Genomic DNA, 26,686 nt, shown 5'->3' with positions numbered 1-26,686 from the left:
CTATTAAGACACACAAAGAAAGGAGAAGGGAGGGGGATGAGAAAGAAACAAAGGTGCTGGAACTAAATCAGTTCTAATCATATAGAATAAGTTGAATACCATAAATGTGTGTCATTTTTGTCTGTTATAAAGACGTAATACCAGACTGAAAAGTACAGGAACGACATTATTTTAAATGTAAGCTTTGTTTCTCTTAGTTGAGGCCAATGTGCCACCGCCAAAGACAGTTTCTCCCGCCGACACACACAGTGCAATGACCATGGCGGACGGCTGAGAAACATTTGTAACCCCCGACGTACACTCAAATGGCAAACTTTCAACAGGATCGTGAGAGCGAGCATGGCGTGACACAGACCTTCTGTAGCTGAGGTCAGCTCTGTGTCTGTGGTCTGTTTGTGTAGAGGAAGCATTGTGGTGATGAACCAAGAAGAGAAGGATCAGGGAGGAAGGAAGGGACTTAGAAGAAGGCTCAGTGGGAGGAAGGCAAGAAGGGAGAGACGGCGAAGTAATCCCCAGGAGACAGAGTCTTGTGCCAGCTCCCACTGCGGTGAACAGCTGAGAGGAGAGGGAGCGACAGAAGAGAAGATGTGGGGGCACTGTGGCCTCAACGCCTTTGAAACCTCTGGTCATCTCCATAACAGTCTCTTCATCACCAGGCCATAATGCACACCAGGCCAGGGTTTAATGAAGAACACTGTGGTTGCAAGTAGATACGTTTTAAAACTCCACACTACACAGAGAGAGAAAGACCTCCCACGTGCCTGTGTGTGTTCTTCCACTGATTACAACAGTCATGCCCGGTTTGGCTGACCACACCTGAGGCAATAAGAAGATGATCCTTCCCAGCCATATGCAAAACAAACGTGGGGAGGAAGAGAACCGGGACAGGAAGAGGAGAACACATCAAGAGGCAGGAAAGATGAGGAGATGAGAAACAGAAGTAAGTTAACAGAGTAGAGTAAAGCAAACATGATGAGAAAAAGAAGGAGATCAGTCAAAGGCAGGGGGAGATAGTCAGGGGGTTATCTAAAACCAGGCCTCAGAGGCAATCAGCAAATATGAACTTTAAATAACAAATATCTGAGACTTTTATAATCCATTAATAAATTAAAATACTTTTTGTTTAAGTCTCTGTATGGAAATATGACGCACACAAATCTAAAAAGTTGTCTTTGTCTATAATCGCCATTGTGCTAACTTAACCAATCACATCATCAAATAATGTCATGTAGTAGGCAAAACACTTAGTGGAAACACAATAACTTTGAAAGCTACAAAGTGGTCAGTGTTACGAGCTGCAAGTGTCACGGTGAACTGTTGTCACTCTTAAAACTGCCAATACTTTCTCATAGGCTGCTGACTGGTTCGAACCACTGGTCAGCAAAAAGCATATACACCGATCAGCCACAACATTAAAACCACTGACAGGAGAAGAAAATAACATTGACCATCTTGTGACAATACGATGTTCTGCTGGGAAACTTTTGGACCTGGCATTTGTGTGGATGTTACTTAGACATGTAGCACCCATGTACCTAGCAGCCATCCCCAGCAGGATGCAGCCTAACACACACACACACACAGATACAGCACAAGGTGTTGACCTGGCCTCCAAATTCACTAGATCCCAAACTGATCAAGTTGGGGACCCCGAACCCATAGGACCCAAAGACTAACAACATTCTGTTGCCAGACACCACAGGACACCCTAAGAAGACCCATATCCATTCTCTGTTGACTCACAACTGTTTTGGAGGCACAAGGGAGACCTACACAATATTAGGAAGGTGGTCATAATGTTATGCCTGATCAGTGCAGCTTAAAGAAAGCAAGATGGATTAAATCGTGGTGATCTTGCAAAATCCAGCCCTGCAAGGTAATAGTCGATCAAAAAGCGCACCACAAGATGTGTTCAAAGTAATCTCAAACCATCCAGACTCATAGTTACAGAGCCAATTTAAGGTCTTGTGACCGCTCATGTTTAAAGAATAATGTAACTAGAGCCATTTCTAACACTTACTGGGGCCAATTAAGCCCCACTGGTTTATTTGAAGAACTACCTGTGACTGGAAGCCATGTGTGCAAATATATTAAAGACAGCAGCGCATACTGTATACACACATACACACAGGAAGCTCATGTACAGGCACACACACCTCTTGTCTCTCTCGTCCAGAGCCCTCTCCAAAAGCCACTTAGCCATAGAAACCAGAGAGCAAGAAGAGGCATCAAAGCTGTTTATATAATGAAACTGAAAGAGCTGCTCCGTGTCGTATCACTGACTGCACCCAGGAAAGCATTCCTTCTTCTCCAGAGAATAGAGGAAAGGAAGAAAAAGAAAAGGGAGAAGAAAATCCCCCCCCCGAACAATACAGCACAACAACAGCGGCAACAACAGCAAAGCGTACTCAGAAAGAGAAGACACTGCGAAAATGAGAGAGAGCGCGAGGCAATAGAAAGGTTGTTTATTTTAAGTCAGCCTCGTGTACCAACAGAAAATGTATTAAAATAGGCCCTATTGTTGTGAATTTGTGATCTGTCAGTCCGCGTAGGAAACAAAGAAAGAGAGAGAGGCTGCCATAATTCCCATGAGGTCTCTGTCATTCTTCTGTCAGAGGAGAGAGGGCTCTCCAGGGGAGGAGAAAGTTCTCAGACACAGACTGACAGACAGACTGTTTACACTTAGCGCAGATATCCCTCTCTCGCGCTCCTTCTCTGCCCTCCCTGCACTACTCATCCTAATGGCATCATAATGACCTCCTCAGGTGTTAAGTGAGAAGCCGGCAGAGGGCTAATTCAAAGTAAAGTATTGTATGCCACCGTGGGTGTCGGCGGTAGCGACAGATGTCTGTGCTGTAACTACCAGCCCTCCTGTCTTTTCCCCTCCACACCCCCTCCACCCCCCCCAAGCCCCCTGTCCAATTCCCTTTTCTTTCATCAGCTGAAATCCACCTCACACACTCCCTGCAACCATTTTTTGTCTGACTGCGTCTGCTTCCTCCTCCCTGCTCTCAGCAGAAGCTACAGCAGCAGCGTTGAAGTGTTTAGGGAATGGAGACGTGATGGCAGTCAGTGACTCAGGGCAGACAGCTGTCATTTATAGTTCCTCTTTAGAGAGATCCCATTAGCTTCCCTACAAAATGGTCTACAACTGTTATGGGGCCTCCTGGTGTTTTAAGTACAGTATGGAGTCTCCAGGGTTCCTACCCTGGGCTTGATGCAATACTTCACGGCTGCACCATCCATGACTTTTTATGGTACATTCATAGCCCCTCTGCAAGAATGTAATCCATTCATTATCGACACGTTTCTGTTGTTTGAGAAAAGAACATCTAAAACAGAATAAGAGTGAATCCTGCAAAACTGATTATTCTACATTTGGTGCCTAGATAGGCAGAAGTGTTCACACATGTGCAGACGACATGTAGACTCTGTTTGTGCTGCACATGCATGTAACACGCACTACCATGCAGCACTGGCAGACGACAAATGTCACATTACAGCAACGGGTATTCGGAATATGTGACTTTAACTTAATGTATAGCACTGTGAGGTAGCTCTTTCAATCAGTCTCAGTTTATTCAAGCACAACACTGGCTCGCCACATTTCCTTCACAATGATCTGGATTAAATCCCACTCCTTTGACTTCACGTACTTGCTTGTGGCCCCTGCAACTAACGCTTCCTACACTATCACATGCAAAGGCATTTAACAATCCAACATAGGCTGTTCACAAGTGTGTGCAGCAGCTGGTCAATTAACTTGTGAAAAACGACCTACCTCTTCAACGGAAAGTCTTTTACTCAGCTTTCAACTTCTTTGGCAAAGGAGGTGGAAATAAAAAATAAGTACCAGGGCTGAGTTAAAGATGGTGAACATTTATGAATGTCTATGGTGAGGCGATGGTTAAAAGTTAAGCTCAGCAGTTACTAGTTAATCATGTCAGAAAGAAACGCTGACATCACCGAGAAGTCTGTACCAAACACGGCTATAAAACCTGCACATTTTGCATTAATTACTTAGACTGGTAGTTTAATTAATTTATTAAATGATGACTGACATCTGTAAGAAACGCTGCAGAGCCTGCGCAAAGGTGGCACACAACCTGTGATTTAAATTCTTTCGCACATGTTGGTGAATACAAGCTGATAAGGTGTGCTCAGAACCTTTTTGAGAAATGAAGCATTACAAGTTTAAGCACGTCACTCTTGTGTCAGCAAATCGATTTTGCACCTTCACAGAATTAAATCCATTTGCATCTTTATGGAGGAGCACCCACACCCCTGGAGGATGATCAGTCCAACAACACCCGAAAGCTTTGAAAAACTACTTTAAGTCCCAAGAAGAGCAAGGAGTGCGGACAGTCTCTTTTCTACAGTCACCTGACCTGAAACCCCACTGAACATAGGGCACCACTTGAAGGCTGAGGTACCCAATCCTCCCTGACACCACAAGAAGCTTTTTGGAACATGGTCAGATCATGTCGGGACAACGTAGGTAATCAGGTTTTGCACAAACTTGTGGAGTCCAGGCCATGCAGCTCCAGTGCATGCCGTCATAAAATATGAGAAAAGAAAAATTATAAACTGATTTAATCTGTAGTAGAGAAATGCGTTGGATTCAAAATAAGCAACGAATGTTCGGAACAGGTCTCAGACTTTTGGACCCCGCTGTTAACACGTTTCAGCTAGACCTTAAACCTTGGCCAGTTATTCAAGAATATGACATCCAATATCCATAATGTGGAAACAGAGGGAGGAGAAAAAAGGATAACGGAGTGTGAGAGAGAATGAGAGAGAGAGAGAGAGAGAGAGCGAGAGAGAGAGAGAAAGAGAGAGAGAGCTCTTCTAATTCAGCCATCTGGCTGCTTTACTTCATTATAATATTCTGACTGTGTGTGTGCGCGCGTGTGGGGTGTGTGTGTGTCTGTGTGTGTGTGTGTGTGTGTTTACAAATTTGTGACTGCCTTCCATTCGACAGATGCAGACAGAGCAGAGAAGAATCCTCATTTATTAACAGCTTAATAGAGCTCCATCTGGGCCAGACCCTATGCTTGTCTTCTATCAGAGAGATTCATCACCGAATCACAGGAATTAGACTACCACTGACACCTACACATGCGGAGGTGACCCTGCTGCACCGAGCATCACCACACAGATAGCCTGCACTGTATTACAGCAGCAACACAGCCATTACGATAAGAGTCAGAGCCAAGGAGTCTGTGGGGGTTTTTTTTCAGTCTCGGTTTGTACGTTTGGAGTTTGCCTAAAGATTAAAGAATGTATTAGACCAACACAGCAATTCACAAACTGGGGAATAACTGGGAATAAGATCTCCTAATCCAGTGCTTAACCTCTTTATAGAGTGCATTACAAACATAAAGGGATATTTCAGCTGCAGATTTCTTCCATGTCCTACTTATTCAGAGCGCAAATACAACCATAGATTCCCTTTCTTAAGCTGAGCACAAAGCTACATAAAAAAGGCATCAGTAAGTGAGCTCACTTAGGGTACAAAAGGAAAAATAGCCATAACTCCAAATATCTTCCCTTCCCTTGAAATACTAGCGGGGTGCTCTCTAAGATTTTCATGTCAAAGATTTTGGTTTGGACAGACATCATTCTCATACTGTATGTTTGTACTGAGTCAACACGTCCTACTCTATTTAATTTGTGTTTTATTGACCTTTCTATCCGCTTTTAATCAGCTGCCCGTGCTCGTCTTCGGTGATCTCCTAATATGCTATTTAGCCATCGGATTTATGCATGTTCGTGTTTTTTTATGCAGTCAAACATATGGGAATTATGTTTGTTACAATGTTTATCACTGAAAAGATTTAGAGACATTTTGTCAGTTCAGCTTTTAACAAATAACTTCTTCTCTCATGGTTTTTCTCCTTTCTCTCCAATGGCCACAGTGGCTTGCACATTTTGTAGACGCTACATATTCTAACTTTAATCGTGGTCTCTATTTCTATTTATTTAAGTTTGTTTCAATGTGATTACTAATACTATACAATTTGTACGATTTATACAATGTAATTGTATAGAGAAGCGTTCCTGTCTGGTGTTAGACTGCACCTGTGACACACTGACCCTTCACTTACTGTATATTTACAGAAATATGGCCCATGGTCCCCAAACATAGGGGACCAGTGCAACTTCTCAGAAGTACCATCTAAATCTCTCTATAGCCGGGCATAAATATATGGCAGAAACTCTGTATTTTTTTTATTTTTTTTTATAGATTAAAACTGATTCACTACTCTGGTGCTCAACCCAAATTTTGTTCCCATCTCTTTCTCTTGCTTGGAGGCCATCACACCAACATCCTCGTTCTCTCTCTTCCTATCTGTCCCTCCATTCAGACGAGGCTGAAGTGCAAATTGGACATCTGGTGCTGTGATGTGTCTGACAATACAGCCGCCACGCTCCCCAGCCCCCTCCCAAACGTTCACAGACACGCAAAAGTACACACGCGTGCACACATAGAGTCCCCCGCACAAAGCGCAGAACCGCAAGGATTGAGAGTCGGTGAAAGGAAGAAAAGAGGGAGGAAGACGTGGACAGAGGTGTGGACGAGAGGAGATTGAGAAAAGGAATGTGATTGAACATTAGGGGGCAATGATGATGCTGTTTTATCTGCACTGCCACGGGCAAACACATGTACCCATGTCCTTGTGCCATCTCCACGGCTCCCGGTCTGAATGTGGCCAGTTCTCAGACCGTCTCAGGTGGCATGCTGATTAAGAACATTAGGCCATGCTGTGGAGAGATATTGGCCCATAACAGACCTGTCTGCCTTTTTGCATAGAGACTTATTTTACATTTACCCTCATCACATTGAAGAAGAAATGAAGGCGAGCCATGACAGACAGGACCAGACACACACACACAAAAGAAATGGCATATTGTGAAGGTTCCAGGCGGAAATACATCTGCATGTATCCCCTATACAGTGGCAGTAATATTCAGGTATGCCCGTGCGACACACGTATAAAGCGGCTGACTAAGCAGCATAACCTACTTTTAAAACCAAAGGCATACAACTCTGTAGTTGTGTCTATTTATAATGGGGCATATTTCTTACCAGCAAAAACAATGTATTTGTACTTGCAAAGCTGCATAAGAGAGGGGTACAGTATTCATTTTCTTGAATCATCTGTGGCCTAAAAACAACAGACACATAATATTGCTTATTCAGGTACTGCTCCTTTCTTCTCAGCCGGTTAATCTCCTGCAGCAAAACTCATACGGTATTTGTTCCCATTACACAAGCTCGTATCAACAGGGATTGACACCGCTTCCTTTTTGCTTCTCCAAATTAGACGCTTCTGTCAATTTTTTTTAATCACGGGATGTATAAAATTTGCATACATTTTGCTTGATGATTATTTGTTTCTTCCAAATGTTCCAGACGTCTGAGTTCACTTAGTTTAAACGTCTTTGTGTTCTTTCAGGGCTTCTGATTTCCTGCTACCAAATGTTTGTTTCTACATCCTTTTTAGATGCTGGTAGATAGTGCCAGAGCACGCAAAAGAAAAGAGGAGAAGAAAAGGCTTTCACAGAAGGCACACTCTCAAAGGAGCAACTGTATACCTGCATTAGAAATAATAATAATAAAATAAAAAAAAAACACCCAGGTAATCCCACAAACGGGGTCTATCACTGCGCTTTGAACTTCAAAGAATGCACACAACAATTAAAAGCAACATAGCAGGGGATGCAAATAAAAAAACAGATTACAAAAGAACATTTGTCTCATTATCTTAATGCATACTGCACGCGGTGGAAGTGTGGGAGTGAATTAGAGGTGAACGGTTTGGTGTATGGTGATGCAGCTGGATGAGCACAAAACTTTAAGAGCACCAAGGAAATGTGTTGGCAAGATTTTAAAGAACTTCTTCTTCTTCATAGAACCTGAAGCACTTGAATCACTGTTGTCTGCCTCCACCAACCAGACTCTTCATATATACAGTATACTGAAGACTTTGAAGGAATTTTATTTAAAAAAAAAATCTCTCTTTGGAGAAGTTATCTCCATACTGACATGATTCCAGTGAATAATTTCCAGCGAGAAAAAGTGCTAACAGTGCTACAGCTGAGTCTAGATGACTGATATCAAGCTTCATCACATAGTGCCAAGACAATCAGCCGAAGCCCAGTATAAGCAAAAATATTAAGCTTGTGATGGATTACCAGGGGAAAAGTAGGTGCCTGTCCAGGCTGTCATCAAGAGAGAGGAAGCAAAGCGGGTGGACTAATATTAGACACATGCATGGCATTTTGTCATAACTGGAGTATAAATTCTTCAGCTATGGCCAAACGTGTTTACGAGGTCAGTGATCTTGAGCCACCAATTCGTTATCAGTAGTTTAAGATTTTGTGTTTAAGAGAATGGGAAAGACAGACAAAGCGAAAGCATAATGGCACCGGCCACAGCTGTTGCCAGGCAGTATTTTTAAAAAAAAGTTTAACTGCAGTCACCTCTAATTCACATCAGCCCTGCATGAATCAACAACAGTAAAGCTTAACTTTACAAAAAATCAACTCCTAAAGCTATAATAAAGGCTTCATTCATGTAGTTGCTAAACATTGGACGTGTGGGATTGAATCAACTAAAACAAATCACACAACTTAGAACGTTTCAAATAATGTGGTTAGCTGGTGTTTACAAGAATAAACAGACGTAGCTGTGTGGATTGAGAGAGGTAACTGATTCGAGGGTTTAGCAGCTATAAGTCTGGACTTATGAACTGTTTGATGGGCTTTCTCTCCTTGAGTGTAAGGGACTAAAAAGTAAGAGATATAACTTGGAGACAGGCCATCCACAACTTCAGTGATCAGTCAAGTTTGTAGCTGAATTTTAAACGTGTTGTGTTTTCTTGAGGGTCCAGTTAAAAGCAGAACTGCCTGAATCTGGACAAGACGAAGATGATTTTATGCTTTTTGACTCAGTACCTGTGTAGAGAGATTTCCAATAGTCCACATGGGTTAGAAGCATTTATTTTTTCCAGGTCATCAGGCAGAAATAAATAGCTATATTTTAAAGATGGATTTAGCTGATAAAAAATAACATTTAATAAGGTAGCAAGTTTTGCATCCTAATTAAGACGTTGTAAATAGGAAGACATCCAGCGCTTAATGTCGGAAAAGCAGTTTTCAAGGTTATCCTATCCACAGTAATCAGCAGGGGTGGACGGCAGGTATAACTGAATTTCAACTGCATAGAAATTAAGTTCAAATTATTAACACTATAGGTAATGTAGTAGGTTTTCTGTTACCAGGAAATTGGTAATTGTTGCCAGTACAATTTAAATTCTGAAATTCGTGATACCAAATTCAATACCAAAACCAATAAATCATTCAAATAAATGCACATAAGCCATCTTAGAATTATGATACCTAGGGACAGGAGCATTCTGATGACTTGAGGACTAACTAAAACTCTGAATTCTGTGTCTACAGATACAAATGCCTGTATAGGGCCTGGATAAGTTTATGGTGTTTGCTGTTCCCGATCATCCTACAAAAATGGAAAATAATACACACTCAATTCTTGATATTTTTTTGTCTCAAGTCATAGTAGATTTGTCGCTGTATTTGATGCTTCAACTGTTCCATGTGTTGTCAAAGTTCATCTTGTGTTAAGTTTGATCTTATTGATAAAAGTGTTTGTGCCATATCTATTTGCTTTCCCAACAACAACCATTGTTACAAAATTCTGACCAGTTTTGACTGGGCTTGGTAGCTGAGGCCAAGGTTGCCAAACATGGATAGACAGAATAAAAACAAAAAACATACACCAATCAGGCATAACATTATGACCTTATATTGTGTAGGCCTGCATCAGGCTGCATCCCGCTGGGGATGGATGGAAGGAGTGTCACTGCTATGGGGTGGTGTCTGGTCTGGTCTAGGTTGATGCTACATGTTACTAAGTAACATCCAAATGAATACCAGGTCCAAAGGTTTTCCAACAGAACATTGAATTGTCACAAGATGGTCAGTGTTATTCACTTCCCTTGTCAGTGGTTTTAATGTTGTGGCTGATCGGTGTATAGTCACTTAGTATGCCAGTAGAAAAAGCAGTGTGTTACCTCTCCAAGAGCTTCATAGCGTTTCTGGTTCCAGCGGTGGAGATCCTCTCGGGCATTGAACACAAAGGGTTCACCTGTTTTTATATGTCTCAGCTGGCCATCTGTGGGACAGAGATATAATGTAATCTGTAATGATAACTTTTCTGAATGCACATGTTAAAAGTACGTCAAACTGTCACATTAAGCAAACTGTGCTCGACTCCTTTGTTTTTTTTTATTGCTTATTTTATTCGCTCTCTATTTTTCTGTCCATTGGTCCTTTCACTTCCTTGTTCTCCCTCCCCATGCCCCCCCCCATCTGGCAGGTACAAGGCCTGTGGATGCAGCAGCATTCTTCCAGTCACGACACCAACAGCCTTCTGGGTAGTCTGGCGGGCCAGAGCTGGACAGCTGGTATGGTAAAAATTCTCTTCTTTCCCTCTCTGTCTCTTCACTCGTCTAAAAGCCTCTCCCCTTTCGCTTTAACTCTGGCCATCTCTCTCGCTCTCTCTCTCCCTCGCTCGCTCGCTCTGGCGACTGGCCACAATTCTGTCCCTGCATTTTCCACCTGAAATCTCCAGGAGCAAAGACTAAAGGAGGTGTGGGAAAGGTTCTCAGTGTGTGTGTGTGTGTGTGTGTGCATGAGCATGAAGAGAGTAAGGTGGGCTGGCACACATAAGCCGCAAAGACAACTGCTACTTCTAATTCCTTTGAGGATGCTGTCTGGACATCAGCCAATTACCCTAACCAGCACAGCTTACACAGACCCAAACACACACAGACCAGCAGCAGGTGTGGACATACAGTAAGTGTCACCGACTATGTGCGCTCCTGTAAATTGTTGCAAGTGAGAAGAATTGACAAAAAGAAAACACAAGGTCTTCGGAACAATGCTTAAGTGATTTATTCTAATTCGGGGAAACTATGGGAGCGTTTAACACATTCAGGATTTATCTCATATAAAAGAGTCATAAGACAGGAAAATGTGGTTCAGATATGGCACATCTTTTTTTAGACAATTACCCTCGTGTGGCTGTGGAACCACTACCTTAGGAATGAGCCCATCGATCCTGCAGTTGACACTACAACACAATAAAACACTAAACAGTGTTAAATTTAATTTTGACCTTTATGACTGCAAAATTTGAAAGAGCTAAACCAAAAAAAAAAAAAAAAAGTACACATACTTAACCTAAATAGCCAGGGGCCTCTCATACTTTCTCAATTATCGCACAACGTGAGAAAAACCCATCTAAGATATAAATAAATATAGTATCTTTGCAAGATAACAGAATGCAAGGGATTTTTTTTTTTTCATTTCCTTTTAAATTGCCACCATTTTCACACCTCTATCAACGTGATAAATCTTATGTTGCTAGCTCACTGTGTACTACAGCATTTGCTTTCGTGGTTAGTTGTTAGACAACATGTAATCCCGAATCTTGGTTTGGTATTGCGTTGCATTAAAAAATAGATCTGTGCCTGAGAGGTAGAGCAGGAGACAAGTGAGAAGTTAGGATAAAGCAGTGTGCACAAAAAGTACCTTGAAGAAAATCAATTATGCATTCATGGTGGGGAGAGGATCTAAACACTACCGCCTAAGAGCGGGAAGAGAGGCGCTGTAATGAAATCCTACTGTAGGAAAGGGGTGTGTGTGGCTCTGTGCGCGAGGGAGGGAGGCAGGGAGGGAGGGAGGGAGAGATGAAGGTGTGTGTGTGTGTGTGTGTATGGGCTGGGGGGTGATCGGCTCCACCGTCTCCCGCAACACATCCTCTCAAAGGAATAACATTTTCTCAACTTTTCTTCCTCTTTTTCTGTCATAATTAGCATTCTGTTCTCAATTTGGCCGCTTAATTAGGTGTACATAACCTTGGATTTCCAGTAATGGAAAACCGGAGGGCTAGCGAGATGAAGCCATCATCTTCAGTGATTAAGATACCTGCAAACTATTGTACACAGCCTCTTCTGTATTCACATCATTACATGGTCAAATTAACATTTTTGTTCCACCTGTCTCAGGCTAAGGTAGCCCGGGTGTAGCTATAGAAATGCCTCCGAGCCAGAGCGACTGAGAGTCGACATACTAGAGACATTGCCTGAGGGCCACCGCGGCTTTAATGGAAATGCTATCCTTCAAAAACAGGCCCGAGTAGAAATTGACAAGATACAGATTGGTGGGGTGTGCGTACGGAAGTGTGCGAGCGTGTGCGTGGGTAAGCTACGTTTCGGTTGGAGATTTTAGCTGGACAGAGGCAGGAATAGAGAAATACAGAGAGAGGGAGCAAAAAGGGAAAAAAGGGAGACAGGAGCACGAGGAAGAGGAGATGAAGAGTCTCTGACTGTGTTCCTGCCTCCATGGTAGACTGAGCCGGGACTTGAGGGTGGCGCAGAGTGGTTGGCGGGTGTTGGCATAATGGCGGGTGGGGGCTAAGTCTCCGTGTCTCTGTTCTTAGGCACAGCGAGGTTATGCAAATGCTCCGTCAGGCAGAGGGCAAGGCTGAGTAGGTTACTGACGGGCCGTAGAGTACACAACATGTCCCCCACTCAGCCAGCCAGACAGCCAGTAGAGACACTGACAGAGAACAGAGGGGCTGGGAGAGAGAGGGGGAAGAGACTACAGGGGAATACTAAGAGCCAAAATCACCACTACCTCTCCAACTCTTCCTCCTTCTCTCCACCTGCTTTGTTTAAAGCCAGCCAAGATTACAGCTCTGCTCCTCGCTGTCGCCGTTGACTGACACACATCTGTAATTATGCTCCAAAAATGTTCACAGCACAGACGGTTTTAGGTCATTCAGTTGAAAACGCTAAACAGAACCCTAATGAGTAGCAGTGCCCAGTACTGAGGTCTGGGACCCATCCAGTGGTCACAAGGGTCCAAACCTCAGAGCTCACAAGATGATTAACGGAAGGGGAATCAAGCCTGGAAAAATACTGTTCACTACAAAAATCTGCAATGACATTTTAGCTTACTTCAACAAATGAATTAATCTAATATGTTTCAAGAGGAAATCATGAGGATGTCACACTATCATCATTTAAGGTTCCATCTTAATGGGTCAGCAGCTAAAAAAATAAAACAAACTAGTATAGATGGCATAGGTCAGGTTTCTTGCATTATATAAGTGCTTTGGCCTCAGTCCAGCGCATAAGTTTACATTTCCATTCATCTGAGCTGATGCATTTTGCCTAAACTGTCAGCGGTGCCACGCGGACTTCATGGGATTCTGTGTTTTTTTGTTTTTTTTTGTCAAAGTGTGCGGCTGTGTGTGCGACTAGACAAGTCATGGACACTCCAGAGGACACTCGTGTTTTATGCATTAAAATGTTTGTACTTACACTCATTGAAGGCATATTCAAACTCCTCCAGTGTTTTGGGGAAAGTGAAAGGAGGTTCATCTTTCTTCATCAGTTCATCCAAGTCTATTCGTGACAGTAAATCTGTGGAAAAAGACTAAATTAAGTGGGAGGGGAGAAACTTGGAACACAGCCACACCTGCTTTTCCTCAAAAATGTCAAATTCACATTCACATTCACTTTTCAGTTTTATTTATATTGGATAGCTATGCAAGCTGTAAACAGCTCCACCAAATAGTGAATTCCCCACATGGTTTTGCTTCAGCAGATGCTCCACATGATCCAGAAATCAGACAACAGAGAGACAGTTAGAGAAATAAAAAACTTTATATTTCATCTGACAAACCCTCATATTGTATTCACTATCCCTGTATTTTAAACTGCATATAATGTAGCTTAAACTATCTCCGCCTCCAACTGTTACATGCTGCTTACACACTGATGCTTCAGCATTAATAATCTAATGATGTCATATAGAAGTTAGAAGTCTGCATAAACTCAGGTGGATGCAGTTACAACATATTTTTTAACCACTCCAAAGATTTCATGTTAAAATATGATGTAGTTTTGGCAAGTCAGCTAGGACAAGTAACAGCATCCCAACTGTGAAGCATGGGGGTGGCAGCATCATGTTGTGGGGACATTTTGCTGGAGGAGCGAGGCTGGAAGTTAAAGCTTGGTCGCCAAATGGGTCGTACAAATGGACACTAACCTCAAGCACACATCTAAAGTTGGAGCAAGATGGCTCTTAAGGACAACAAAGTTCAGGTAGGGGAGTGGCCATCACAAAGCTCTGACCATAACCCAATAGAAAATTTGTGGAAAGAATTTGAAAAAGCATGAGTGATTCAAGATTCAAGCAAAGACCTACACAGGCCTAGAAACCTGAGTCAGTTACAACAGTTGCCAGGAAGAACGGGCTTAAATCCAGCAACTCGTTGTAAGAAGCCTGTGGAAGGCTATCTGAAACCTTTGAGCCAAGTTAAACAATTTAAAGGCAATACTCCCTAATACTAACAAGTGTATGCAAACTTCTGATCCAGTGGAAATGTCATGAAAAAATCTTTCTCGCGATCGATTTCTAGCGATCCTAACTGACCTAGTACAGGGAACGTTTACTGGGATTAAATGTCAAGAATTGTGAAAAACTGAGATTAAATGCATTTGGTTAAGGTGAATGTACACTTCTGACCTCAACTACATACACTAATAAATCAGCCAAATGGACCAAACTGCTGCTTTTGGTTTACTGCTTATATGACATTTTTTTTATGTCTACCAGACATCCTAATTGAAATAAGAGTAGAGTTTGTGATCTTATTAATTTGAGGTGCATCAACTACATTAGACAAATCTGAAATGTCAGTGTCCTTGCCCTCAGGTCAATTGTGTTTGCTGTTATATCCATTTCCCTCCGTTTGACGAGCACTCATTGACATTTTATTCGAACGGTATGATGCTTAATTTACCTTTGAGTGCAGTAGTCTTCTCTCTGTCCTCCTGGCCAGCTACCTGGGCCATGATGATCCACAATATGTACAGGGATGGTGTGGCAGCGCAAAGATGAGAGAGCATGGGTCCTCTCCTCCTAGAGATCACTGAGATGAACCCTGTCAAACGGCAGGCAGGCAGTCAGTCAGTCAATCAGTCAGTCAGTGGTGGCATGCCATGCCTTATATCATAATTTAACATGCCCCCGCCTAAAGGGAACTGTCTCCAAACTTTCTGCACCTGTAAAGTGGCAGTAGGCCAAAAATCCTGTTGAATCTGCCTCTGCTGTGAAAGCTGCAAGCTCGTCGGGTGAGTAAAACGAAGCTGTGAAGGTTTACACTGCAATAGCACGCGCTATAAACAGCTAACTCTATTATTTGCCTACAGTAATGCAACGCAACGTGTAACTATTAGTATGGCAGCAGGCGTGTGTTCCCACGTGCAACAAATGAGTAAATTATGCAAACATGGAGGAAATTATTCTTGCTTTAAAACCACGCTGCAGGTAGCAAACGGCTCACACCACCCCAGCCAGACTGCTCCGTCATTTTCTACCCAGCGATCAACATCTGTTTACTGCTTCGCACTCTCAACAGCAACAACAACAACATGTTCAAGCGCTCGCCATGGGAGCCACTGCGAGCATGTACGGCGAGACAGTCGTGTTTTTACTACACGTTCACTTCGAGCAGACGAGGCAGAGGTTCAGCTGTTTGCGGAAGACGCATGCATACGTTTCGTTCGACTCACGCACCATCAGTAATGTGCCAGCGTCCAGTTGCTGCTGCTTCCTTGAAATTTCTAAAACAGGAAGGAGTTTGAGCGGTGCGGCGTGCAGCGCGCGAGGCTTCCGGGTTACCGGGGCAACGGTCTGGAAGGGATATTTAAAGGCGCAGTAGCACAGAAGCAGCAGCTGCAGCTTGCGCAGATGTTTTGGCAGGGGTTTCTGCTCCGTCTGCTCGGTGCGCTCGCTTGCCAGTTCATTAAGTACACTAGTGAAAACGGATGCATTCTAAAAAAGAAACAGTCTTGCTCTAAATTCCCGTAAATCACGCTTATAATGTTCAGTTTATGTTGGAACAGGGTAAGAATTCAGCTTTGTGATCATTTTTGGAGGATGTAGTTTGTGGTGCTGTTAAACTGTCAACAGTGCAACATGTGTTTCAACACAGAGCTAAGATTTAGTGCAGCGCTGTTTAGTTAGAATACATTCGTTTTAACTGGTGTACCTAATGAACTGGCAAACTTGTGTGTGTGTGTTTTTTTTCCCCAGGGGTGTAAGTTTCTTTGCACTTTCGTCACAATTACATCAAACTGCATTTCAGATGGAAAATTGTACTTTTTAGTCCTTACATTTATTTCACAACTAACAGATATCGCGCATATTAGCATTTTCCATGTATAATACACGACCACTCTATAGCATAAGATGCAAAGTCTTAGATCAAACAATCCAGCAAAATACAAACTACGTATATGCAGATGACATTTAGCTTCCCCTGTACAGTTTTGAACTGAAATGCATCAGTTATATTATTGCACTAACAAAGGTTTTAAGCGCTAAATGCTGTAGTGAGGCTGTGTTAAAATATAATGCGACGATCACTTTTTTTATAAGTTAACTTCAAACAAAGGGCACTAAACATCATTTACTTTTCTGATAATCCATATTGACATTTACTCAAAGGTTTCATTAACCTACCTCCTGTAATGTTTTTATAAGAACTCACTCTTTGGGACAAAGCAACTGACATGGTAGAAACGGTGACAGTTGTTTCTGTTCATGCAGTTAAACCGTTTCTTGCCATTTGATTTTGCATTCAGCTCTCTGGCTGACTCCATGCAGGTGTGAGCTACCCCATTTAGACTACGTAAAGTCCATATTTCTCCCATGACAGCTTCACTGTGGTTGGACTTGACACACCAATTGTGTTGTGTTTAAACTGTGACCAACCAACATGGTTAATTCATCACATGCATGACATCAGTGTCCAGTTTGGGATCACTATAGAGACCGTTGGTATTTCTCAGTTATATTAACCAGACATCATCCTTATTTCGAGGTTGTGGTTTTGGCTGAGGTGGCGGAGTGGGTTGTCGGTTCAATCCCTGGCCAACTGAAGGCCAGATGAAGTGTCTCTGAGCAAGACCCAAGACACAGGATCTGAGATTGCTCTCAACAGAAAATGAGTAACTTGGATGGCAGCTTCCTTTGAGTACAGTTAAGACAGTAAAGCGCTGTTCATGGACACTATTTAAAAAAGAATCATGGGGTTTTTTTGTACATTGGTCTCCTCCATGGAGAAATTGTTTTGGTGAAAGTGTTCAGGGGCCTGCAGCATGATGCAGTGTATGCCAGTTTGACTTCCCAAAAGCAACCTACCTAACACCATACTGTTCACTAGGGGTTGAACCGACTAGTCGATTTTACTGCTGTGCCATGACAGTCTATACCGGGGATATACTGCTTCTTTTTTTTAATACTGGCTACATATATTATCGTACAGCACGCTGTGAAGTACTATTAAACACTATTGACAGTGCAGATTTCTATAGACTATATCTGCAGTGCACGGTAAAGATAAGCTCATGTGTAAATGTTCAGTGTTGTGTTCTATTAGCTGACATTGTTGCTGTGTTTTGTTTTGTTTTTTGCCGAGCGAGAGCCGCATGTTAGATGTGTCAGACTGACGGTGTTTATGGCGTTGACGTGGGCTACAGCCGACAGTAGACCGTGTTCAAGCTTCACTTACCTTGCAGAAAAGCCTCTGTAGCTTCTTTTGTGTGAGACGCTACAATATATATTCAGGTCAAGAACATAGATTTCATCCTTGCGAAGCATTACTTTCTTCTGTGTTTTTATGTGTGACACCATCGACTGGTCGACGTCGACTCGACTTTCACCACATATTAGTGGACTTTAAAAAAAATCGAAGCCGTTCAACCCCCACTGTTCACCTGAATCAGGTGACTGCAGCTTAACTGGTGCCATTTGCTGTTGATTCATAAAAACTCCATAATAATTCACTTAAAGTATGCCCTACTTCTGGATGTCCTCTGGAGGCTGAAGCTGATCCTCCGGGGAGCTGAGCTATCCATTTTCCTTAAGGAGAGCACAGGGTAGGCTGCAAATGGAACACCCCCCCCCCAAAAAAGACAGAGATGGCATTTTGTGGCACTGATATGCACTGAGGTTGACAAGACAAAGGAGGCACTTCTGGCACACGCTGCACTCGGTGCCGCACCTGAGACCAAAGCTGCAGCCTTGAGTCTAATACTGAAGTTTTACTTTAACTCTAGGCAAAATTAAAAAAAATACAAAAAATGCTGGTTAGCTAGGAAGATAGCAGGTTGAGGTCTGAATTTAGACAAACACTTACTTATGAAATGTGTCGTGGCTGCCCATATATCACCATGGCAAGTCTGAACAAGCACACATTTACGCTAGATTCTTTTGAATGCTATTTGAATTATATTCATCATAAATCAGTCATTGCTTTGTTGGTATTGGTGCTTACATTTTGTATCTGTGTTTATTTGGTGTCAAATAAGTCATGACTATAAAAAATGGAAGCCAAAAGAGGAGAAACTAGGTCTTGCCACGAAACCAGGGTGCTATAGCGGAAGGATTGTCTTTCTGTAACGCCACCACGTTATTCCCTAAATGCTGATACAGAGCTTGTTATACTAGTGGCCAAACAGGCAAATAAAAAGCAAGATGTTTCTGCCGTGAACATTTGCTGTGGACAATGCACTTTAGCGAAAGTAATCATCCCAAATAGAAAAACGCTGTGGCTGTTTGTTCTTTATAACACATTAGCGTGGGATTAAAAAGAAAAAAAAGGTAGGTTCAATAATCCCCCACATAAATGCATAATAGAATATTTTTGTCACGATTTGCTGTGTATTTACTGTCAGCTTTATGGACAGTTGTCTTCTGAGCCTATCACCTGTGTACAATGGAAATACAAATGGATCTGTGAAGACGTATTTACTCTAAGAAGTCGGTAGAGGAAGAAAAAAGAAGGAGATCAAAGCTTCTTCTCTTTTTTTTTTTGACAGAAAACAGTTATCATAAAAGAGCACTTTGGCAAGCCCAATACTTATTTTTTTGCAACACCAAAATAAAATAGTTTTACTGTCAAATTAAGTACAGTACATTTAGAGAGGACTGTTTGGCCTTTATTCAGGGACAAAAGCAGAATTCAGTCGCTGAACATTTTGCTGTCTTTTGTATTCTCTAAGTGGTTCGGTGATCGTAATCTTGCTACATTTGCATCGGAAATCTAGTTAAGGAAAGAAACATCTCCCGCTGGAGCAGGAAATGTTTTCCTCCTCTCTCTGAGGAATTGTGGTGTGCAGTAGCCTTTGTGGGTTGAAATTATATTCTTGCTGAAAAGAGCATCATTTGAGTTGTTAAATCCTTATTCGAACATCAGATATAATAGAGAAAACATGATGTACGTGTGTATGCAAAAAGACAACACTAGTTTTTTATAGTCATAAGGCGCCATAAATTAAAAATCACACAAACTGATGACATGACTAAAGGAAAACATGCTTTTATTTTCATGTGTCATTCTAAAACATTCAATCTCCGTCTCATAAATAACAAAATATGGACACATTTGGAAAAATATACCGAGCAATCATGTTAAACATAAAATAAATGCTTGCTCAGTTCGCACAAAATACCGCCTGATATTTCATAGTCGGGCAGATTTTTGGGACAGACTGTAATCAAAACATACATCATCTTGCTTCCCAACTATAATATTTGACGTTTTCTTTCAGGAACCAGGAGAAAGTATGCTGACACCAAATGTCTTTACACTCACTGTCTGAAAAAAAAAAAAAAAGAAGAACTTCAACTGCCTACAATGATCACACAGTCCCATCTTGTCCCAGGCAAACAAATCCAGGCTCTCCATTTCCCAGAACTGATTTCTGCAGATGTGCTCCAAAAAGATGAAATGCATTTGATGCAGCGCAGAAAAGCACAGAGAGTTTGTCTGAGGTGCGCGCATAAAGAGGGATGCAGCATCCCTCACACACTTTTTGTTTCATGGCCTCTCTCTCATGTTTTTTTATGCACGCACATATGCAAATGTGCAGCATACAGTACACGTACGAACCCGGTAATATGTACAAAATGTGCAAACGCGCACACGGACACGCACTCCGCTACCTTGAGAGCTGCAAGTGCATATTACAAGCAAACATTTACAACACGATAAAAATTCCAACTGCGCGGACTGTTATTGGGCAACATTTTTATCGGATTGTTGTGTTTCCCCCTGGGTCTGCTCTGATAGCGTCTCATCAGTTTCAGCAGGGTCCCGCGGTCCGGGGCTGCAGCAGCAAACAAAAAAGGCTCTCTGAAGTTCTTCCACCATTGCTTTTTCTCCGTCTTCCAGCTCCGCATCTTCCTGCATCTCCCACCTGGAAAGCAGAGACACACAACATCAGCCGTTTTAACGCCAACAAATATCTGCCGCTCGGGGTTAAACGAAAACGCACTCAGCAGAACGCGCCGGATGTGTCTTCTCATATGCTGATGTATGGGTATTGTGCCAACGTACAAAACCAGTACACCAGCAAAATGCTGTTTGTGTCTTCGCACCATTCTTCTGTGCGGATCGTGCGCCGAGAGAAGAAAGGACCCAGCTGCCTACAATTTGGCGTGATACCTTCTGTTGCGAAAAAACGCTAAGACTGTACAAGCCACACTTGTCTTTCTTTTGTCACGCTGTGGGGGTCAGTTTCTGCAATCACATATACAGCTTTGCACTCATGTAAACACAAACTTACACACTTCAAGGTGTCTACACATTGAGAGAATGAAGACTCACAGGATGCTCTGGGAAACATTAAAAAGTAAAAAAAAAAAAAAGGCTCTATGAGACTGGATCTGCCCCTGTCTGTCAATCTGATTCTCACTGTGGCTAAGTCATGGCTTAGCAATTGCCGAACAGTCCCTGTTTGGGATTTTTATGGAGGAAATTGTTCCACATAGCATGTTCCTTCTCCATCTTGTCTAATCGCTTCTATACTATGTCTCCCCATCACACTTTCTAATTCTTCAAGCCACAGAGTGGATGGAGGACTTCAGTATGAAGACATCAAGAGTAGTCACGTTGTAATTCACTCTCGGTATTTCAATTGAATCCCTTGACGAGTGACTGTGGTCAATCAAATCCATATGGAGAGCTGGCTGAAGGCTGTCTTTGAGCGGCCGCATCAGACTCGATCCAAAGAAGAATTATATCTGTCTGACTGCAAATGATTGCATTTTCATTGCAATCTCTGCGTCTCCTTTTATCCTGGCCTCCCTCCCCTCCGATTTCTCACTGTATCTTCAAACGCGCGCCATATAGTTGCGCTTTGTGCATGTGTGTAAGGAGGGAGGAGGGAGGAGGGGGGGCAAAAAAAACGCCAAGTGCACCGCGCATGTGTTTCATGCATACTAAGGAGTGCGCCTCTCAGTGCACTTTGATGAAGTTTCAGCCTCTGTCCTGGCGTGTATCTGGACAAATCAGACATCCACTTTCTCCATTTCCCCAACCACCGTCATTGTAGTAATTACCTTCCGCAGAGGGAGGATCTGTTTATGTAAATATGCTTTGACAGAGAGGGTTCCTCTCGCCTCATATAACTATGGACAACTTTCTCTGTTTTACTGGGTAATTTCTGTGTCAGTCCTCCTTCACATCCATCACAGCGCGCGCGGACCGCCTCTCAAAAATGACAGAGAACAAAGGAGAAGTTGTAGTCGATGACTTCGGGCGGACAGATTATCCCCGCAATATCACCACGGTGAAATAAAATTAAAATCAGCTCTACTAAAAAACCATTAGGATACACAAATGCACAAATAAAACAATACAAATGTCACGCAGTGCACAAAACAAGAGCAGGAAGGGAGCGAGGGAGAACAGAAAGCTGCGAGGAACGGCAGCCAATAAAGGAGGGAGCGGGAGAGGAAGGAAGACAGGAAGGTACGCTAAAGGTTTTTCAATGTTTAATTTTCAAATAGGATTAAGCAGAATGACATTTAGCTGAAGGTTACAGGCTCAGCATTGTCTTAGCTGATATTGATATGCAGGAGGCGCCCTGCTTGTCACTGGGACAAACACTGTTGATGAATGAGAAGCCTTTCCCCAGGAAGGTGTTAAGTGCAAATTTGAAATGAGACAGAGGCAGAGGTAGAGAAAGAAAGAAGAGAAAAAAAAGGGAGCGCAAACAGAACGAGATTGAATTACCACGATAGTTGCCATGTAAACTGTCACTAGATAATGTTGCCAAAAGTGTAAATTGCCCCGATAGGTTGCATATTTGTTGAGGCTGGTTGATCTTGTGCTGAAAATAAGGAAAAAAAAAAAAAAAGACACAATGTGATTTGGTGTGTGTATTTAATTTCAACAACTACAACACAACAATGCCTCTTAGAAATGCATAAGTAGGTTAAAGTTGACAGTAACTTCACTGTATCCTCATTTCGACAAGTTTCCCCCCGGAATTTACATCTTAATAAGGGGAGTCTTACCCTTTAATTCTTATGGGCTCTGCTCATTTCTCATGCATTAATACTGGAGCTGCTGACTTGGCTCTTCCTCTGAATACAGAATAGGACACACATATTAAGACTCATATATTTACAGGATTGATGCCACGGCAGATTGTCTCAGAGTGAGATGAAAAGGCTGGCTCAGATATATTTCAATGTGAACGCCAGTGTAAGCTGTCCTAATCACGGGATGATGCGGGCACAAAGCAGAATGCATCATCCGCCGAGATTTGATGATGCGATGTTCAACAAATTAAGAGCATAAGCCTTGCTCGGAGATCATCAGGAAATCAACTTACTTATTAAATCTTACTCAAAACACGACTCAGATGAAAGTTTGATGTTTGAGGCTTTGTCTGCTGGCGACAGGGAATAACAAAAAGGAGATGTAAACTCAAACGGAGAAGAAGAAGAAAAAAAAATAGCCGCGGAGCGAGGAACAGAGGAAAAAAAAAAAAAGATCGTCGACAAAATAAAACAGGGAGAGGTACAAGTACAGAGTATGTTAACGAAAGAGAGCGAGCAGAGAGACGGAGTGCTTGAAAGATCACGGGAGACAGTGGCCAGTGGTTTCTTCTGCAGCTGTCAGCAGGCTGAGTGGTTTCTCTCAGAGTGTTGGGTGTTTGTGCTGCGCGGGGTGCCCTGCCTCCTCTGCCACTGGGACCTCTGTTTGTTTAAAAGGCTCGCCTGTCAAACAGAGAGCGCCACCGACAGCCAGACACTCAGCTAAATGACTCTGACAGCAGCCCTAATCAGAGGCTTTGCACATTGCCGCAGGGCCTGGAGGATCCATCATAACCCAAGCCTAAATATTTAAAGTGCTAAACTTTCCAAAGGTCAGGCCTTTCCATGCATGCCAGGGCGACATGTGTCAGAGAAGTAGGAAGAGAGGGACTGAACAAGAGAGAGAGAGAGGGAGACAAGGAGAGAGAGAGAGAGACTCTGGTTAAATGTCCTTTTTCAGTTTTACCTTTGTGAGACACATTCAGTTTTAGACATTTGGAATGAAGTTACTTGTGGTCAACAAATGTAATTTAGGACAGGCACCACATCTTTCTCCAGATTTGGGGTTAGAACCTGGCATTACTAGTTGTGACTGACCAGATATTTTTTGCAAAACGGAAACTTCTTGGCAATTAGCTTTAGGGTTGCTACTGACGAGTGTCTCAGACTAAAAATTGGGTCAGCAGCACGTCTGTGTACTTCAACCTAAGATGACTGTCACTGAAATGGATGTTGGAGGTTGGTGCTACAACACGGCGAACAACAATATTCCTGAACTCACTGGTCTATACACCGATCAGGCATAACATTATGACGACTGACGGGAGAAGTAAACAACATTGACCATCTTCTGTCAATACAATGTTCTGCTGGGAAACTTTTGAACCTGGCATTTGTGTGGATGTTACTTAGACATGTACCACCCACCTAGACCAGACCAGGCACCCCCACCCCATAGCAATGACAGTCCTTGATGGCAGCAGCCATCCCCAGCGGGATGCATGAAGAACATGAAGAACAGCACAAGGTGTTGACCTGGCCTCCAAATTTCCTATATTCCAAACTGACCAAGTATCCATGGGATGCACTGGAACAACCTATAGGACCCAAAGGCCCATGTCCATTCTCTGATGAGTCCGAATATTTTTGGAGGCACAAGGGAGGTCTACACAATATTAGGAAGGTGGCCATAATGTTATGCCTGATCAGTGTATGGGGCAAAAGGAAATTCTTCTCCTGTGCTTGTCTGGTCACTGAGAGAGCTGGACGTGGAAATGTATTTCAGAACAATCTCAGTTGTTGCGGTATTGTGATGCTGCAACGTGCAGTGACAATTCTGGCCATACTTTAAAAAATAAAAACCTACCTTCTAGATGGCAGCAAGCGAGGTGTCTGCCCAGTGTTAGCTGAATAACAAACAATAACGTGGCCATGTAAAATCAATACTCCCTCATTTTATTGTCTTTCGCTTGGCCTTATGTTTTGTAGTTGCACAGACAGCGGCGCAGTGCATGCTGGTGTCAGGGGGGAAGGGTGTATGGGCACAAATCATTACAGAGGAGAACACAGAGTTCTTCCAGAAAGTGACAGGTGTTTGAGAGTTTCTTTCGTGACCTAATGTTAGTTTTAACTGAAGAGGATTATTTCTCCGGCAAGCGAATTCAAAATATGTCCAAACCTTGGAGGATATGTGTCTAAATTCAATCTCAGTGTTCTTGACATAATGGGAAAAACTTGTGTTTCACATATGTGAAGACAAAGAGGCAAAAAAGAGACAAACAGCTGTTACAGGGCAAACTAAAAGAAAAAATGTATACTTTTTTATATATAAATAAAGAAAACAACAAAGATAAGTTATCCATTGGTAATGGACGTTGTACATCAGAAACTTGTTCAACTGGGGTAGCTGACAAGTTCACAATGCAGGGCGAGGGGGGGTCATTACTTTGACTCGATTTCCATTGAGAAGCAAACATCCAATTCAATTTAGATATGTGCCTGTGCTAGGCCATAAGCCAGAGGGAGATTGTAACTGACAGCCATTGGACAGCTGGCTGGATTTGAATATTGACGAGACAGAGACTTGACAGAAGGGATTATGCTCTACCTTCTGACTTACTAGCCGCTACACTGATCCATTCTATTGTCAGATCAACTCAGTGTCAGATCTACAGTATGTCCGTGCGATGCAGCGATGCCACTCAGTATTAGACCCTACCTGAGCTCCATCCCAATACAAACTGATGTCCACTCAAAAGCTACAAGACACTCGCTAAAGTAACAAGGACAAAAATATGCTATATCAAAGCAAATCTATTTCAAAGTAAACACGTGATGGTGGCGTTTACTCTCCAGGAGCTGCGTTCAATACAGACAAAAAAACGCACAGTATCTTCATTATAATACCCTGCGACTCTTAACCTTAAATCTTAACTCTAAACAAGCCCTTCATTGATTTTGTTAGATCACTTTCTAATCTTGGAGACATTTTGAGTTCATACAGGGAAAAAAAAATGAAAAGTCTGGATGTTTCACATTTAAATGGATTTTTCGTTTAATTCTTTAAAAGTGGACGTTTGCGTTTGTGGGAGCGCGTGGGTCGAAAACACTGCATCGGCCGCGTCAAATCAGTCTCATCTCCCACCCAGCGCACACCCTCCCATCTCGAGGGCCGCCGAGAGCAGGCACAGAGCGCCTGATCAAAGGGCCTCGGACAGATCTGTGAAGGCCCTTTGAAAGGACATCCACAGTTACACAAGTTGACACGCTTTTTCTTGCCGGAGCGCAGACGCACACCCGGGCTCAGGGGCACGCACAAACACACACGCAAGCAAGCAAGCAAGCAAGCAAGCAAGCAAGCGCACACACCACAGAGAGACACAAAACTTCAAACACGGCACGGTCCACAACTCCAAATCCAAGCGATGTTAAGCCCGGCATATCAGAGGGAACATAAATGCATTTTCCTTAAATCACCACAAAGAGTCCAAATATAGAGGGAGGTGGAAAGAAGGAGATGACCAGAGATGTAATGTTGTGATATTAGTGAGGGAATATGAAAGAATTAATGGTGTCACGTCACAGATTTATATGGATAAAGTACATACAACTCTATAGGTGACTGGCAGGAATTACATCATCATGTACATATGTGCTAACGCTAGGTAGATCTGTCAGCTACTCGAGCTTGTTTGGCCCGCTGGGTATCACACTTGGGCACGGTTCAGCATAACAAAACCATGGCCCGCTTGATGAGGAGGGCACTTGCTACATCTTCACACAGCTTAGTACGTGTTGATTGCTAAGCTTGCTTGGTACGAAGCAACCGTGCCTATCGTGACAACTAGCGTGAGTAGTATTCCCTGAAGGAATGACTCAGTCAATGAACTATGGCCCGACACCCTGGCAAAAATAGAAATCCTCCCTGTAACTGTCCATTTTTACACTTAAAACAATTGAGACATAACAAGATAATTAATGGGTTTCGGTTAATGGGTGCTTGTAGGCTGATTTGGTTACACACGCACAGTAGCTATATCTTCCTGTATTCCATCTTTGAGCTAGGATCAGCTGATAGTCTGCTTATTCTAGTTTCACACCAAATGATAAACGCTATAAACCTGGTTGTTGTTTGATTTGAAATATAAATGTTTCCATTAATGGAAAGAGGCATTTAATTATTTTTGTG

General features: G+C 42.7%; 2 protein-coding genes across 2 annotated transcripts in view; both read right to left on the bottom strand.

The window, feature by feature from the left end:
* Positions 1-15,738, bottom strand: part of arb2a (ARB2 cotranscriptional regulator A) — a 136,358-nt gene extending 120,620 nt beyond the window's left edge. The window contains exons 1-4 of the mRNA XM_084552186.1: positions 15,682-15,738; positions 14,906-15,046; positions 13,419-13,520; positions 10,101-10,201 (exon numbers count right to left, since the gene is read on the bottom strand). Coding sequence (XP_084408312.1) covers positions 10,101-10,201; positions 13,419-13,520; positions 14,906-15,011 — 309 coding nt within the window. The 5' untranslated portion in view covers positions 15,012-15,046; positions 15,682-15,738. The remainder of the gene's footprint in view (positions 1-10,100; positions 10,202-13,418; positions 13,521-14,905; positions 15,047-15,681) is intronic.
* A 3,347-nt stretch (positions 15,739-19,085) lies between these two features.
* Positions 19,086-26,686, bottom strand: part of kiaa0825 (KIAA0825 ortholog) — a 110,553-nt gene continuing 102,952 nt past the window's right edge. The window contains exon 23 of the mRNA XM_084551590.1: positions 19,086-20,369. Coding sequence (XP_084407716.1) covers positions 20,186-20,369 — 184 coding nt within the window. The 3' untranslated portion in view covers positions 19,086-20,185. The remainder of the gene's footprint in view (positions 20,370-26,686) is intronic.

This window comes from Chelon labrosus (assembly GCF_963514085.1).
Source record: "Chelon labrosus genome assembly, chromosome: 9".
In the NCBI taxonomy this organism is placed as follows: Eukaryota; Metazoa; Chordata; class Actinopteri; order Mugiliformes; family Mugilidae; genus Chelon; species Chelon labrosus.
The sequence above is the reverse complement of the archived record's forward strand: the minus strand, read 5'-3'. Positions and strand labels throughout refer to the sequence as shown.